We start from the raw sequence: 18,011 nt of genomic DNA on the forward strand, positions 1-18,011 counted from the left end.
ATAATAACATTACTAACATTAACAAATTATTAAGGATTAATAAATTATGATTAAACTATTTTACCTATCCATTATAAATGCATTATTACGTGGAGTTATTATAAAGTGTTGACTGCCATCACTCCAAACCTACTGTTGTGTTTTTTATTGTTGCTATAAATCGTTACTGTAGCCTATGCTATTTAATAAACTCTAGTATCAAATCAATCCACAATGGAGTATGGCGAGAATAATCCGTGCCCCCAGTCGAATTGGAGTTGATGACAACAGACTGTCAATAACCCACAGAATTTGAGCTAATGACATGCAGAATTAAGCCATGAAACGCGTTGATTGGCCAGTGAGTGGCCAAGTCCTCGTCACACCTAGACTTTATTTATTGACCAAAACCCAGCCCTTTCGCAAAACCGCCAGCTATTGCGCTCCTACTTCCCGCAGTGAACATTTCTGACACACCTCAGGACCTTTTGTGCTACCACCAGCACTAAGATTTACCATTGCGTTAGGATTGTTAAAATACAGCCCAAGCATTTTCTATGCAGAAAAATCCCTGCACACACACACACACACACACACACACACACACACACACACACACACACACACACACACACACACACACACACACACACACATAACGTCCCCATAACCTTGTGTAAGTGCTTCCTCAGATCCATTAGGTACTTTCTACAGAGCTACGTTGGGCCCCACACAGACACTAAAGTCATGTGCCTTTGATTTCATGATGTGCCTTTGATTTCATTTCATGTGTATTATCCATCTCTCTGCCCGCTGCTCAACACCAGTTTGGTGACATCGTCGAGGAGTGGACAGCAGTTGAGAGAGGTAAAGAGGGCGAGAGTGAGAAACAAAGGCAGAAAACGTGTGGTAAAGAGAATGATGGGAGAGGTAGAGCGAGGGGAGCGACAGAGCTTTGGAGAGGTTGACAGCCAGAGATAGTCATGGTGAGCTGGTGAGCGGGTGAGGATGAGAGGGAAAATGAAGAGATAAGAGCAAGAAAAGAGAGTAAGACAGACTGAAGAAATTAGTTTCATTTAGACTGTCCACCATTGTGGTGGAGGAATTTATTCTCCATTATTTGCTCACTGTGGGCAGAAAAAGAGATTGAAAGTGCTGCTTTAAAGCTAGAATCCTTAGTTGCTACATCCATTTGTGGACTTATAAATTAATAATTTACCCAATGATTCTTGAAGAATACAATTTATAAATACCTCTTGAGCTTAGTTCAACTGCTGTACCCCATCAGAACTCAAAATATAAGCTTGTTTTACTCTAATGGTTGTAAATAATGTATATGAATATTATGTATATAACACTGTATAGCATCAAAACATGGTTAAAACTATAATTTGACATTATGTATGGTCAGTCCTTGCATCCATAATTCTGTCTATGAATTTGACAGCGGTTACATTTCTCCAGGCCCATCCCTCCCATCAATTTTTACAGAAACAGAGGCAGGGTGATCAAGGATCAAGGTAAGACCCAAGTACAGACTGTGTGAAGTAACAATGTTTATTGTAAAACCAGGGGCAGGTAAACGACAGGTCAAGGCCAGCAGGGGTCGGTAATCCAGAGTAGGAGCAAAGGTACAGGACGGCAGGCAGGCTCAGGGACAGGCAGAGTTTAGTAATCCAGGGGTGGAGCAAAGGTACAGGACGGCAAGCAGGCTCGGGGTCAGGGACAGGCAGAGTGGTCAAGCAGGCGGGCTCGGAGTCAGGACAGGCAAGGGTCAAAACCAGGAGGGTGAGTAAAGAGAAACTGGAAAAGGCAGGAGCTGAGATACAAACCGCTGGTAGGCTTGAACAAACAAGACAAACTGGCAACATACAAACAGAGAACACAGGTATAAATACACAGGAGACAATTGGGGAAGATGGGCGACACCTGGAGGGTGTGGAGACAAGCACAAGGACAGGTGAAACATATCAGGGCGTGACAGATCCGCTTTGTTATTGTTTCAATTAAGGATTCTAGCTTTAAGAAGTGATTACGTTAACACCAGTGGAGGCTGCTTACGGGAGGACGGCTCATAATAATAGCTGGAACGGAGCAAATGTAATGGCATCAAACCATGTGTTTGATGTATTTGATACCATTCTACTTATTCCGCTCCAGTCCTTCACAATTAAGGTGCCACCAACCTCCTGTGATAAACGCTAAATGCTCTGCACTATCCAGCCCTCTTTTAACTGATACTGGGGCCAAGGCAACAGCTTGATAACACTGCCGGCAGTAAGAGATAAATAAGTATGGGGTGAGAGAGAGAGAAAGAACTACTGTTTGTTTGTATACACTGGAGGTGGCCCAACCTGCCACTCCCCAGTAAACAAGCAAATATATACCGTAGCTTCAGATGTTGTTTTTTTTCATGTCATGTCATCCCTTTACCACTACACATATGTAAGAATGTGGAAATGTTATGCAATGGACCTTTAAAGGTCAAGCTGTGTAACTTTTCAGCATTGGAGCTCATTTATTCTTTCTGTCCATATTCTGTACTTGTAGGTGGATGTGAACTCTATCAAACTGCCCATTTAAGGATGTAGCCAAGCTAAAAGGAATGAGGAAATGGGAAATATTGGGGGGGTCTGAGATTGGAAGAAGGCTTTGATATTTGGGGGTGGAATTCCATTGGTACTTGCTGTGCCTACTAATGGGAGCCTAGTTCCTTTGCTTCAGGTCATCATTGTAAATAAGAATTTGTTTTTAATTGACTTACAGTACCAGTCAAAAGTTTTAACACACCCACTCATTCAAGGGTTTTTCTTTATTTTTACTATTTTCTACATAATAGTGAATAATAGTGAAGACATCAAAACTATGAAATAACACATATGGAATCATGTAGTAAAACCAAAAAAGTGTGATTTTTCAAAGTAGCCAACCTTTGCCTTGATGACAGCTTTGCACACTCTTGGCATTCTCTCAACCAGCTTCACCTGGAATGCTTTTCCAACAGTCTTGAAGGAGTTCCCACATATGCTGAGCACTTGTTGGCTGCTTTTCCTTCACTCTGCAGTCCAACTCATCCCAAACCATCTCAATTGGGTTGAGGTCGGGTGATTGTGGAGGCCAGGCCTGATGCAGCACTCTCACTTACACAGTCTGGAGGTGTGTTGGGTCATTGTCCTGTTGAAAAACAAATGATAGTCCCACTAAGCGCAAACCAGATGGGATAGAGTATCGCTAAAGAATGCTGGGGTAGCCATGCTGGTTAAGTGTGCCTTGAATTCTAAATAAATCACAGACAGTGTCACCAACAAAGCAGCCCCACACCATCACACCTCCTCATCCATGCTTCACAGTGGGAACCACACATGCGGAGATCATCTGTTCACCTGCTGTGCGTCTCACAAAGACACGGCGGTTGGAACCAAAAATCGTAAACTTGGACTCACAGACCAAAGTCTAGATTTCTACTGGTCTAATGTCCATTGCTCGTGTTTCTTGGCCCAACTAAGTCTCTTCTTCTTATTGGTGTCCTTTAGCAGTGGTTTCTTTGCAGCAATTCGAGCATGAAGGCCTGCTTCACGCAGTCTCCTCTGATCAGTTGATGTTGAGATGTGTCTGTTACTTGAACTCTGTGAAGCATTTATTCGGGCTGCAATTTCTGAGGCTGGAAACTCTAATGAACTTATCCTCTGAAGGAGAGGTAACTCTGGGTCTTCCTTTCCTGTGGCAGTCCTCATGAGAACCAGTTGCATCATAGCGCCTGATGGTTTTTGCGAGTTCATTTGAAGAAACTTTCAAAGTTCTTGACATTTCTGCATTGACTGACCTTCATGTCTTAAAGTAATAATGGACTGTCATTTCTCTTTGCTTATTTGAGCTGTTCTTGCCATAATATGGACTTGGTCTTTTACCAAATAGGGCTATCTTCGGTATACCACCCCTACCTTGTCACAACACATCTGATTGGCTCAAACGCATTAAGAAGAAAATAAATTCCACAAATTAACTTTTAACATGGCACACCTGTTAATTGAAATGCATTCCAGGTGACTACCTCAGGAAGCTGGTTGAGAGAATGCCAAGAGTGTGCAAAGCTGTCTTCAAGGCAAAGGGTGGCTACATGGAAGAATCTCAAATATAAAATATATTTTGATTTGTTAACACTTTTTTGGTTACTACATGATTATTTCATCGTTTTGATGTCTTCACTATTATTATACAATATAGAAAATAGTAAAAATAAAGAAAAACCCTGAAATTAGTAGGTGTGTCCAAACTTTTGACTGGTACTGTACTTGTATAAATAACAGTGAAATAAAGCTTCCCCTCTGCGGTAGCTCTCGCAAAACTAACATCCACTCTTTGTCTTATCATACCCAGATAAGCTTTTTCGCTCTCATAGCATTACCTTCTTGTATATCTACTGCTTATACCTTACACTTTCTTGTATCTTATTTCTCATAATAATGACCCTCTCATATCTCATTACACATATCTCTCCACCCTATACATTACGAAGGCACTTGAATAATCTTGCATAACCACACACTCAACCCAATTACTCTACATATTCAAGAAGCACAGCTTGCTAACTAAGAGTCAACACTGGTCTCTGTCATGGTATGAGATGTTTTACGATGTGTGTGTGCGTGTACGTGCATGTGTGACTCACAGTATGTGATGTCTGAGTACGAGGCTTTTTTTGTGGTGTGTATGTGTATGCATTTGTGTATGTTTATATACTACATGACCAAATGTATGTGGACACCTGCTTGTCGAACATCTCATTCCAAAATTATGGGCATTAATATGTTGTTGGTCCCACCTTTGCTGCAATAACAGCCTCCCCTCTTCCCTCTGGGAAGGCTTTCCACTAATGTTGGAACATTGTTGCGGGGACTTGCTTCCATTCAGCCACAAGAGCATTAGTGAGGTCGGGCACTGATGTTTTGCGATTAGGGCTGGCTTGCAATCGACATTCCAATTCATCCCAAAGGTGTTCATTGTAGTTGAGGTCAGGGCTTTGTGCAGGCCAGTCAAGTTCTTCCACACACCGATCTCAACAAACCATTTCTGTATGGACCTCACTTTGTGCATGGGGGGAATTATCATGCTGAAACAGGACAGGAACTTCCCCAAACTGTTGCCACAAAGTTGGAAGCACTGAATCGTCTAGAATGTTAATGCTGTAGCGTTAACATTTCCCTTCACTGGAACTAAGGTGCCCAGCCCGAACCATGAAAAACAGCCCCAGATCATTATTCATCTTCCACCAAACTTTACCGTTGGCACTATGCATTGGGGCAGGAAACGTTCTCCTAACATCCGCCAAACCCAGATTAGTCCGTCTGACTGCCAGATGGTGAAGCGTGATTCATCACTCCAGAGAATGCATTTCCACTGCTCCAGAGTCCAATGGAGGCGAGCTTTACACCACTCCAGCCAACGATTGGCATTGTGCATGGTGATATTAGGCTTGCGTGCGGCTGCTCGGCCATAGAAACCAATTTCATGGAGCTCTCAACGAACAATTATTGTGCTGACGTTGCTTCCAGAGGCAGTTTGGAACTCGGTAGTGAGTGTTGCAACTGAGGACAGATCATTTTTATGCACTACGCGCTTCAGCACTTGGCAGTCCCATTCTGTGCGCTTGTATGGCCTACCACTTTGCGGCTGAGCCGTTGTTGCTCCTAGACATTTCCACTTCACAATAACTGCACATACGGTTGACCGGTGCAGCTCTAGCAGGGCAGACATTTGACGAACTGACTTGTTGGATAGGTGGCATCATATGATGGTGCCAAGTTGAAAGTCACGGAGCTCTTCAGTAAGGCCTTTCTACTGACGATGTTTGTCTATAGAGATTACATGGCGGTGTGCTCGATTTTATACACCTGTCAGCAACAGGTGTGGCTGAAATAGCCGAATCCACTAATTTGAAGGGGTGTCCACATACTCTTGTATATATAGTGTATGTGTGTGGTCTCTGTCAGTGTATGAGCTTGCTGTATCTGCTGCTCAATGCATACAAGCCGAGACACTCGACCTGAGCACAGCCAGTAGCGTTGAGTCATATGCTGGGCTAATGAAGAAATGTGTTGGGGAAGTGAATTTCTTAATGAACACAGCTGCCTTACTTACCATGGGGCTTGAGTGAGGGCAAGCTGAGTCTCCCTATGACTGACTGCATGAACTCTGATTCCACAGTACCACTTTTCCATAAGCCTCTTTATAGGGTTTATGTGTTACTCATGACTTCGTCGAGATAACCAACAATGGAGCAAATCAGGAAGCTGGTCTATCACAGGGCCATACCCCTAATCCATCTCCTTATTGCTGAGTGCCAAGTAAAGAGGCATCGGGTATTACGTATGACTAGGGATCGAATCCCCAAACCTTCCAATCTCAGGTGGCCATTGAGTTGGCCGAAAACACCATAGGAAAACACCAGAGCTACTGAACAGTCCTTAAGTCCTTAGCAGCATAGAGATGGGTAGAGTGTTCACAGAAATAGGAGTGCCCTCTTTCCATCTCTATGTTTAGCATATGTTTGTATCCAAAGTATTCAGTTGCCTATGTGGGATGTAGCCCGGCAATTGAACCCACAACTTTGGTGTTGTGAGCACTACTCTCCGACCAACTGAGCCATCGGAACCATCAATCAATCAATTTGCCCAGTCCTTTTCATAGCAACATTGGTCGTTATGTGCTTCACGGTAACCATGGGGAGGAGGAAAGGTGTATGTAGAGAAGCATTGCTTTGCGGCCTTGGCGTTGTGGGCGCTAGAGAAAGAGCTCGGCAACCCAGAGAATCAGGAAACAAAAGCCACATATTCATCTCCAATTGACTCCCTGAGGCCAGTCTCTGCCCCTACCCCTCACTCACCCCCCTCTGTATCCAGGGATGTGTTAGGAGCAAAGGCCCTCTCAGTGACACTGAGCACTGGATTATGGGGGATCTCTATATCACTCACACACACAGACACGATGCTTTGAGTAATCTTGTCCCCGTGGCATATCCACGAGGCATTTGTATCTTTCACAATTGCAGTGAAATAACTGGGTCTTCTGCTGTAGCTGCAGTTATAGGACTTCACTGTCAGATCTCTATCTCAACCAGAAGATAGCAGAAAGCTGCTCTTGGACCCTGAGTTGTTCATCCTTGCTTTGATCTGAACACATGGGACACTACCCTAGCGGTCTGTTGAGAAGTCTGCAGAGAATCAATGTGTTTCCATTTATATACTGTGTGATATATGACATAAATCAACCATAGAAACCAATATATAGAAACCTATTGCTAATAGTATTTCATAGGACTCTGGTCAAAAGGAGTTCACTATATAGGGAATAGGGTGTCATTTGGGATGGAGAATCTCCAGTTCATGCTATTCCTCTTCTCCTTCTGTCACAGCACAGGTCAGTGAAGTCATTTTTCACAGCCTAACATGTTCTCTTTTTTGACAGAAACCTAGGCAAGTCTGGATTGAGGGTGTCCTGCCTGGGATTAGGTGAGTGTGATGATCCATTCAATTGAACTCAATGTCATGTTCGTATGTTCACCACATTCTCTGCAGACAATGGACTTCCGCATATGCATGGCTGCTCGCGTACACACACACGCACTCATAGGGGCAGTTTCCCGGACACTGATTAAAACTAGTCCTGGAGTAAAAAGCAAACGAAAGGGAGAATCTCCATGGGAAATTATTTTAAGTTCAGGGCTAGGTTTAATCTGGGTCCGAGAAACCACTCCATAGAGTTCTAACACTCTCTACTCTCCACAGGCACGTGGGTTACCTTCGGAGGACAGATCACTGATGAGGTAGGCGGAGACTCCATACTCACAACATCCATTCTCCATGTCCACAGTGTATGTGACATAGTGGAGTCAATATGTGCGATATTAGAGTGACATCCTAATTCAACCATGAATCTACCTGTCAATATCCAGTTTAGTTGCTTGATTGATTATTATATTCATTAAAATCAGATTTTAGGTGTAGACTAACAGTGAAAATTCTTTCTTACGGGTAATTTTCCAACAATGCAGAGTTAAAGATACAAATAAAATGTAAAATAGAAATAGTGACATGAGGTAATGTATAAATACACAGGGAATAACGACTAACAATAATTAGTAAAAACAACATGGCTATATACAGGGAGTACCAGTACCGAGTCAAGGTTATTGGGGTACGAGGTTATTGAGGTAGATATGTATTGTACATATAGGTAGGGGTAAAGTGACTAGGCACTTAACAAGGATATATAATAGACAGTAGCAGCAGCGTATGAGGTGAGTGTGTGCACAGCGCATGTTATCCATGTGTCATTGCTTTATGCTAATCAACTAAAGCCTTTTCACTTTTCAGACCTTCTATTAGACAGACACAGACACCCATGTCAACTCTCTCTCTCTCTCTCTCTCTCTCTCTCTCTCACTCTCTCTCTGTAGATGGCGGAGGAAATAATGACATTGGCCTATGAGAACGGAATCAATCTGTTTGACACAGCGGAGGTCTACGCTGCAGGGAAGTGAGTGCACACACACACGCACACATGCACGCACGTGCAGACACACATGCACACACACCACACACACATATCCACTCTTCCATTCCATCTCCGTCTGTTTTACTGGGCCTCAGTGGCTAACCACTTTGAGGTCACTGTAGCTTCAGAGCGTGGTTGAACTCCCATCCCCTCCAACTGCATAAGAACATCTTCAACTGCATTATGTGTGTGTGTGTGTGTGTGTGTGTGTGTGTGCGTGTGTGAAATTATTGCTGATAACACACATACACCACATACAGTACACACACCATAAATACACACTAACAAAGCTGTGTTTGATAAGAGCTGTCACATAGAGGAAGATGTGCTTGATGGGAAATGATAAGAGCCATTCATGGAGAACACATTGGTCCTTGGGGCAGAGATGTAACATCTGTCAACAGCCAGAGAGATGCAGTGTCCTCGACCCAATCCTCCCTCTATCCTTCCCTTTCACATGCTGAGAATGTCCTTTTGGAGAGAGAAAGAGAGAGCGTGAGAGAGAGAGACTGAAAAAAGTCTGAAAAAGCGATAGACAGAGCATTATTCTCTGCTGTCACATTTCAGTAAATCGCCTGCTTCATTAGCCTTGACCTCATAGACCAGAAGTCCCCACTGCTCTCCTATTTCACAAATTGTGCTCAGTACTTCCCTCATGCACCATTTGTCAATAACATCCAAAGAGCGGTATTCATTAAACTTCCCATGGTTGTAAGAATTTGTTGTTCTTCTTTTCCAGGGCAGAGGTCGTATTGGGAAACATCATCAAGAAGAAAGGTTGGAGGTGCGTAGAGTTTTATGGGATTTTTGTTGTCATCCAGAGCAATTTTCACGCATGCCCCAGTGTGTGTGTGTGTGTGTGTGTGTGTGCGTGTGTGTGTGTGTGCGTGTGAAATTATTGCTAATGCCATCTATGTTGGAAATTATAATATATATATATATATATATATTTTTTTTTTATGAGCATGGCCTTATTTCTATTACAGCATATTGGATGACTGTCTTTCATATTCCATTCACCCAGCTCAGTGTAACATCCATAGGTTTAGGCTACTACATGATCCCAAAAAATGTCCTATAAACATCATGAGGTTGCTACAACCTAGCTTATGAATGAAAGTTTACAACGTAGGTGCACAGGTCAAGACAGAATTTTAAGTAATCAAGGTGATAGACAGTGACACATTCAACACCACCTTGCACACTCTTGCTTGCATCTAGCTGATCTAGGTTCTAATCATTAGTCCAACAGTTGCAAATGAGAGTTCCTATTGGACAAATGAATGTATGTTTATCCCCGTTTTGTTCCGTTTGCTTCCGTTCAAGAAACTTTTTCAATAGAATTGACGGAATGAATACATCCCTGATCACACGCAAACACAATTCACTTTCATAGCAGCCACATATGAACAGCATGATCACTTTACACGTTGTATAATTCCTTCTCACATCTACGCGCTCTCCTCCTCTTACCTTTTCCCTTCGCTTGTGGACACATCAGCTGTCTGTGACCAGGCGACATTTTTTTTCCAAACCAATCATTCATATCATAACTGCTAAACGCTACTCACAGCCTACATCGTTGTCACCGTATTAGCTAACATCATAGACAACATACAGTGCTTTGCACAAGTATTCACCCCCCTTGGCGTTTTTCCTATTTTGTTTCATTACAACCTGTCATTTAAATAGATTTTTATTTGGATTTCATGTAATGGACATACACAAAATAGTCCAAATTGGTGAAGTGAAATGAAAAAAAATAACTTGTTTCAAAAAAAAATTAAAAATTAAAACAGAAAGGTGGTGCGTGTATATGTATTCACCCCCTTTGCTATGAAGCCACTAAATAAGATCTGGTGCAACCAATTACCTTCAGAAGTCACATAATTCATTAAATAAAGTCCACCTGTGTGCAATCTAAGTGTCACATGATCTGTCACATAATATCAGTATATATACACCGGTTCTGAAAGGCCCCAGAGACTGCAACACCACTAAGCAAGGGGCACCACCAAGCAAGCGGTACTATGAAGACCAAGGAGCTCTCCAAACTGGTCAGGGACAAAGATGTGGAGACGTACAGATCAGGGTTGAGTTATAAAAAATATCCGAAACTTTGAACATCACACGGATGTTAAAAAATTGAAAGAATATGGCACCACAACAAACCTGCCAAGAGGGGGCCACCCACCAAAACTCACGGACCAGGCAAGGAGGGCATTAATCAGAGAGGCAACAAAGAGACCAAAGATAACCCTGAAGGAACTGCAAAGCTCCACAGCGGAGATTGGAGTATCTTAACATAGGACCACTTTAAGTCGTACACTCCACAGAGCTGGGCTTTACAGAAGAGTGGACAGAAAAAAAGCCCTTGCTTAAAGAAAAAAATAAGCAAACACATTTGATGTTCGCCAAAAGGCATGTGGGAGACTCCCCAAACATATGGAAGAAGGTACTCTGGTCAGACAAGATTCAAATTCAGCTTTTTGGGAATCAAGGAAAACGCTATGTCTGGCGCAAACCCAACACCTCTCATCACCCCGAGAACACCATCCCATGTTTTTCATCGGCAGGGACTTGGAAACTGGTCAGAATTGAAGGAATGTTGGATGGTGCTAAATACAGGGAAATTCTTGAGGGAAACCTGTTTCAGTCTTCCAGAGATTTGAGACTGGGACGGAGGTTCACCTTCCAGCAGGACAATGACCCTAAGCATATTGCTAAAGCAACACTTGAGTGGTTTAATGGGAAACATTTAAATGTATTGGAATGGCCTAGTCAAAGCCCAGACCTCAATCCAATTGAGAATCTGTGGTATGACTTAAAGATTGCTGTACACCAGCGGAATCCATCCAACTTGAAGGAGCTGGATCAGTTTTGCCTTGAAGAATGGGCAAAAAATCCCAGTGGCTAGATGTGCCAAGCTTATAGAGACATGCCCCAAGAGACTTGCAGCTGTAATTTCTACAAAAGGTGGCTCTACAAAGTATTGACTCGGGGGGGTGAATAGTTATGCACGCTCAAGTTTACAATTTCTTTGTCTTATTTCTTGTTTGTTTCACAAAAACAAATATTTTGCATCTTCAAAGTGGTAGGCTTGTTGTGTAAATCAAATGATACAAACCTCCCAAAAATCCATTTTAATTACAGGTTGTAAGGCAACAAAATAGGAAAGGGGGGTAAATACTTTTGCAAGCCACTGTAGCTTCTAGAACTAACACATTAGTAAACCCGCTAGCTACAATCATGCAGTACAGTGTACAGTCAGCAAGCAGTTTAGCAGTTACACCAGCGGGCCCTGTTGGCAAGAAATCAATAAAAACAAAAGCTTACCTTGACTTGGATAAGTTCCAGTGTTGGATAGCCATAGCCAGCTAGGTAACACAGCATCCCTGTCTGTTTGAGCCAGGTATTGGGTAGACTAAACTAGCTAGCTGCATTCGCTAGCTAAGCAAGTGAAAGTGAAAAAATACAACAACATAGCTCTCTCTCTCTCTCTTGCTTCTCCTTCATTTTTGAAGAAAGTAATTTGTTCAAAACTGTTCAACTATTGTCTTTCTCTCTCTTTTCTCTCTCTAGTCATCACATTGTATGCATGGCAGTGCTAGCTAGCTGTAGCTTATGCTTTCAGAACTAGATTAATTCTCTGATCCGTTGATTGGGTTAATTAACATAAACACATAGCCTACAAGCCACTGATGCAGACCTTTGGAACATTTACATTTTAAAAAGTCTAATAAATCCATGTAATGTAGCCTACACCTTCACAATAAATCCATTATTTATTTTAGACAGGTCTAAAGAAACATGATATGAAGAAAATGTAGTCTATTTCAGAAGAACAGAATAGCATACTCTGAGTTGTCCTTATGTTAGGTCCTGATCTGGCTATGCCATATGGCTGTGAGCTACATCAGTTCATTTAGCCGACAAGATTTGCTTAGAATTCCATGCCATTATTTTATATTAATTTATAGTATGAAGAATACAATTGAAGAAAGCTGAATAAAATAGAAATGATATATTCTCCAAAGATTGGAGGGAGTGAGCACATGCATTCTGTGTTGAGCGGTTAACAAACAAATAGGTATTCCTATATGCTTACTTTAGAGTTATTAATGTAACTTTAGTTGTTCTACAAACGTTGGGCTATATGTTTTGATTTTTAATACATTGTAAGGCTGCATGATGCGACTCCAATGATTATTTGAAAAAGTAGCTTGAAAGGCATGAGCTCTGCTTAGTTTTTTTGTGCAGGCTGTACACACATCTTCAGTCTCTCATTCACAATTTGAGAAGCACTTGATAATGCCTTGAATTTCCCGGCGGCATCCACTTTGTGTGGCCATAATGCACCCTAAAAAAAACATGCCTTTTGCAGCCCTTCTCCCTGAGTGCTGCCTGCTCCGAAAGCACCTCTCATCTCACTCACACTGCTCTCCTTCATGTGACCGGGTCTTTCTCACAAGCTACAAGTGAAGACAGACACATCCGGGACGCAACTGCATGCGTCCTTATCCAATTCCGAGGTGCATATTGAAGATATTGGAAGAACTGTCCACATTTACTTTTCGTCAGCAACAAAAAGATGAGTAGGCCTAACGAACAGCAAAAGCACTAACCCATGTTAATCTACTATCCCCCATAGTACAAAAGTAGACCTATTATATTCTGTGCGAGAAATAAATATTCCAAGCATAGTCTGGTACAGTTGTGGGGTGCGATAAATCCCAAATAAATACAACCACTAGCAATGAGGCTGATGCAACAGATCAGAACATTTAACTTAAAATGTTAATAAACTATTAGGCTATTTCTTCACATTATAAGCGCAGCAATGCGCACATGGTAGTAGGCTATAAGCGCAAATGTTCCATTAGCTGAAAACACCATTATTAAAAGTGACCACAAATGCAATTATGCTTGTAATGATTTTATTATAAAGGTGCATTTTTATGGTGATAATTATCTTTCCCAAACCTCAAACTCACGCCCTGCTTATGTATGCCAGTTAGGCTCTACACCCGTTGTAAAGCAGATTAATGTGCTTCATTTGAAGACATTATTTGTCCACTTTAGTTGTGATACAAACCTTATCAAAACATATAGGCCTATGGGCTAGGCTACATGAGGTGTGCGACTATGATTACAAAAACTCATACAAAAAGGGCATTGTTTCTTGCTTTGTTGCATAATTGATAAGTGATAATATATAATTCACAAGTGATAAACTAATATTGTCACCCATCAGACTATTCTTGATTTAATCTTGTCTTTACATATACTAAATAACATATGTGTGAAATTCGTTTTGATTTAGAATGGACCATTATCATGCACCTGTCTCAAAACAGGCAAGGGAAAAAATACATGTCATCTCTGCACTTACAGTGCCATCTGAAAGTATTCAGACCCATTGACTTTTTCTGCATTTTCTTACATTACAGCCATATTCTAAAATGAATTAAATAAAAAAAATCCTCAGCAATCTACACACAATACCCCATAATGACAAAGCGAAAATAGGTTTTTAGAAATGTTTGCAAATTTATTAAAGATAAAAAACAGATACCTTATAAGTATTCAGACCCTTTGCTATGAGACTTGAAATTGAGCTCAGGTGCATCCTGTTTCCAATGATCATCCTTGAGATGTTTCTACAACTTGATTGGAGTCCGCCTGTGGTAATTTCAATTCATTGGACATGATTTGGAAAGGCACACACCTGTCTATATAAGGTTCCACAGTTGACAGTGCATGTCAGAGCAGAAATCAAGCCATGAGGACAAGGAATTGTCCGTAGAGCTCCGAGGCAGCCATGTGTCGAGGCAAAGATCTGGGGAAGGGTACCAAAAAATGTCTGCGGCATTGAAGGTCCCCAAGAACACAGTGGCCTCCATCATTGGAAGAAGTTTGAAACCACCACGATTCTTCCTAGAGCTGTCCTCCCGGCCAAACTGAGCAATCGGAGGAGAAGGGCCTTGGTCAAGGAGGTGACCAATAACCCTATTGTCAGTCTGACAGAGCTCTAGAGTTCCTCTGTGGAGATGGGAGAACCTTCCAGAAGGACAGCCATCTCTGCAGCACTCCCCCAATCAGGCCTTAATGGTAGAGTGGCCAGACTGAAGCCACTCCTCAGTAACAAGCACATGACAGCCCGCTTGGAGTATGCCAAAAGGCACCTAAAGACTCCCAGACCATGAGAAACAAGATACTCTGGTCTGATGAAACCAAGATTGAACTCTTTGGCCTGAATGCCAAGTGTCACTTCTAGAGGAAACCTGGTGGTGGCAGCATCATGCTGTGGGGATGTTTTTGAGCTGCAGGGACTGGGAGACTAATCAGGATTGAGGCAAAGATGAATGGAGCAAATTACAGAGAGTGCCTTGATGAAAACCTGCTCCAGAGCGCTCAGGACCCCAGACTGGGGCGAAGGTTCACCTTTCAACAGGACAACGACCCTAAGCACACAGCCAAGACAACGCAGGAGTGGCTTCGGGCCAAGTCTCTGAATGTCCTTGAGTGCCCCAGCCAGAGCCCGTACTTGAACCCAATCGAACATCTCTGGAGAGACCTGATAATAGCTGTGCAGCAACGCTACCCATCCAACCTGACAGAGCTTGAGAGGATTTGCAGAGAAGAATGGGAGAATCTCCCCAAATACAGGTGTGCCAAGCTTGTAGCTTCATACCCAAGAAAAATCAAAGCTGTAATCGCTGCTAAAGGTGCGTCAACAAAGTACTGAGTAAAGCGTCTGAATACTTATGTGAATGAAAAGAAAATGGGGGGTTCAACTAACTGAAACACTGATTTAAATTCCACTGAACACATTGTCTTGAGCATACAGCAACACCAGTGTCTAGTCCGCCGCACCTGTCAAATCTCTCTCTCGAATTTCAAACATTTTCTGTCTCAGCAGCTAGACTCGCTCTTTGTAAGGGAGGATGAAGGCGATTGCTAGTGGCCAGACTTGTTTGTTACTCCTGCATTTTGTTATTTTATGAATGGTGAAGTGCACTTAACGCTAGCTCTATCTAGCCTGCAGGGTTAGCCGGGTAGTCAATGGCGTTGGATGGGAGCGCTGAGGGGAAACAAACAGGCTTCTTCCTCACTTCTGAAGAAGTACCCTGCTAAAGCCTACAGCTCTTCTCCTGTTTGGTAATCATAAGAGGCAGCAGCAGGAATCAAGGTTTTCATAAAAAGTGCTATTTATTTTTTGCTTTTTATTTGTTTACCTAATCAGTTACATAATCAGTCAACAATTACTATTAATTAATTACTGCAAGTAAGAAAATAACACACCAGATGAAATAGGTTCAGAATTAATTGTTTTTCTGTCAAATCGTCATTGGGGCCAAGGGGACTTAACTTCTCTAGGGTAGGGGGCAGTATTTTGACGTCCGGATGAAAGGCGTGCCTGTAGTAAACTGCCTGCTACTCAGGCTCAGAAGGGAAGATATGCATATTATTAGTAGATTTGGATAGAAAACACTCTGAAGTTTCTAAAACTGTTTGAATGATGTCTGTATGATGTCTGTATAACAGAACTCATATGGCAGGCAAAAACCTGAGAATAATCCAACCAGAAAGTGTGGAAATCTGAGGCTTGTAGTTTTTCAAGTGCTTGCCTATACAGTATACAGTGACTTAGCGTTCATTTTGCACTTCCTAAGGCTTCCACTAGATGTCAACCGTCTTTAGAACGTTGTTTCATGCTTCTACTGTGAATGGGGAGAGAATAAGAGCTCCTGGAAGTAGATGAGTGAGAAAATGACATGAGCTCAGAGGCACGCGCTCACGTGAGAGTTAGCTGTGTTCCTTTTCTTTTTTGAAGACATTGGAATTGTCCGGTTGGAATATTACTGATTTATGATAAAAACATCCTAAAGATTGATGCTATACATCGTTTGACATGTTTCTACTAACGTAAATAGAACTTTTTTAGACTTTTCGTCGTGACATTTTGCACGCACTTCCTGCATTTGAAGTAGTGGACTAAACGCGCGAACAAAAAGGTATTTGGACATAAATGATGGACTTTATCGAACAAAACAAACATTTATTGTGGAACTGGGATTCCTGGGAGTGCATTCTGATGAAGATCATCAAAGGTAAGTGAATATTTATAATGTAATTTTTGTCATTTCTGTTGACTCCAAAATGGCGGGTATCTGTATGGCTTGTTTTAATATCTGAGCGCTGTACTCAGATTATTGCGGAATTTGCTTTCGCCGTAAAGATTTTTGAAATCTGACACAGCGGTTGCACTAAGGAGAAGTGTATCTATAATTCTTTGAATAACTGTTGAATATTTGATCAACGTTTATGATGAGTATTTCTGTAAATTGATGTGCTCATTCACCGGAGGTTTTGGGAGACAAAACATTTCTGAACATTACATGCCAATGTAAAATGGGGTTTTTGGATATAAATATGAACTTTATCGAGCAAAACATACATGCATTGTGTAACATGAAGTCCTATGAGTGCCATCTGATGAAGATCATCAAAGGTTAGGGATTAATTTTAGCTGTGTTTCTGGTTTTTGTGACACCTCTCCTAGCTTGGAAAATGGCTGTGTGGTTTTTCTTGTCTCGGCGCTGTCCTAACATAATCTAATGTTATGCTTTCGCCGTAAAGCCTTTTTGAAATCCGACAATGTGGTTGAATTAACGAGAAGTGTATCTTTAAAATGGGATATAACAGCTGTATGTTTGAGAAATTTGAATAATGAGATTTTTGTTGTTTTGAATTTGCCGCCCTGCTATTTCACTGGCTGTTGAATAGGGTGCGTCCCACATAACCCAGAGAGGTTTTAAGTGCAGAAGAATTATAATTAAATCATTCTGAAGAGTTATAACATAATGCACTGGATCTCCCATTTTCAAGTCAGAATGCTCACCATGCACCTGTCCCTCATACACGTCTCTCTCCTTACAGGCGCTCCACTTTGGTCATCACCACCAAGATATTCTGGGGAGGAAAGTATGTATTATACTGGAGCCTTTTTCTGTGTGTGTGTGTGTGTGTGTGTGTGTGTGTGTGTGTGTGTGTGTGTGTGTGTGTGTGTGTGTGTGTGTGTGTGTGTGTGTGTGTGTGTGTGTGTGTGTGTGTGTGTGTGTGTGTGTGTGTGTGTGTGTGTTACTGTGTTAGAGGCAGTATTGAGGCTGTATGACTTTTAATTGTTTTCCTACAAGGAAACGGGGTCGAACCCTCCTATGAGAATGCCCTTTTCACTGAGGACCAATTAAAAGGGTATTCATTAGTAGCTGCATCCATTTTTGGACTTATAAATGAATGATATGTACCCATTGATTCTTGAAGAATATAACGTATAAATGCCTCATGAGTATCAGGTATCAAGGTAAGACCCAAGTACAGACTATGTGAAGTAACAATGTTTATTGTAACAGCAGGGGCAGGCAAACGACAGGTCGAGGCAGGCAGGGGTCGATAATCCAGAGGTGGAGCAAAGG

The 18,011-nt window shown here is 41.9% G+C and overlaps 1 protein-coding gene across 5 annotated transcripts in view; it reads left to right on the forward strand.

Annotated features, from left to right (window-relative positions):
- The window catches only part of LOC115166121 (voltage-gated potassium channel subunit beta-2), a 99,526-nt gene that overhangs the window by 68,581 nt on the left and 12,934 nt on the right, over positions 1-18,011 (forward strand). For all 5 annotated transcript variants that reach the window (XM_029719834.1, XM_029719836.1, XM_029719832.1 and 2 more), the window contains 5 exons: positions 7,444-7,487; positions 7,764-7,801; positions 8,435-8,514; positions 9,272-9,316; positions 17,476-17,520. In XM_029719834.1, coding sequence (XP_029575694.1) covers positions 7,444-7,487; positions 7,764-7,801; positions 8,435-8,514; positions 9,272-9,316; positions 17,476-17,520 — 252 coding nt within the window. The remainder of the gene's footprint in view (positions 1-7,443; positions 7,488-7,763; positions 7,802-8,434; positions 8,515-9,271; positions 9,317-17,475; positions 17,521-18,011) is intronic.

The sequence above is a fragment of the Salmo trutta genome, chromosome 28, assembly GCF_901001165.1.
Source record: "Salmo trutta chromosome 28, fSalTru1.1, whole genome shotgun sequence".
Classification (NCBI taxonomy): domain Eukaryota; kingdom Metazoa; phylum Chordata; class Actinopteri; order Salmoniformes; family Salmonidae; genus Salmo; species Salmo trutta.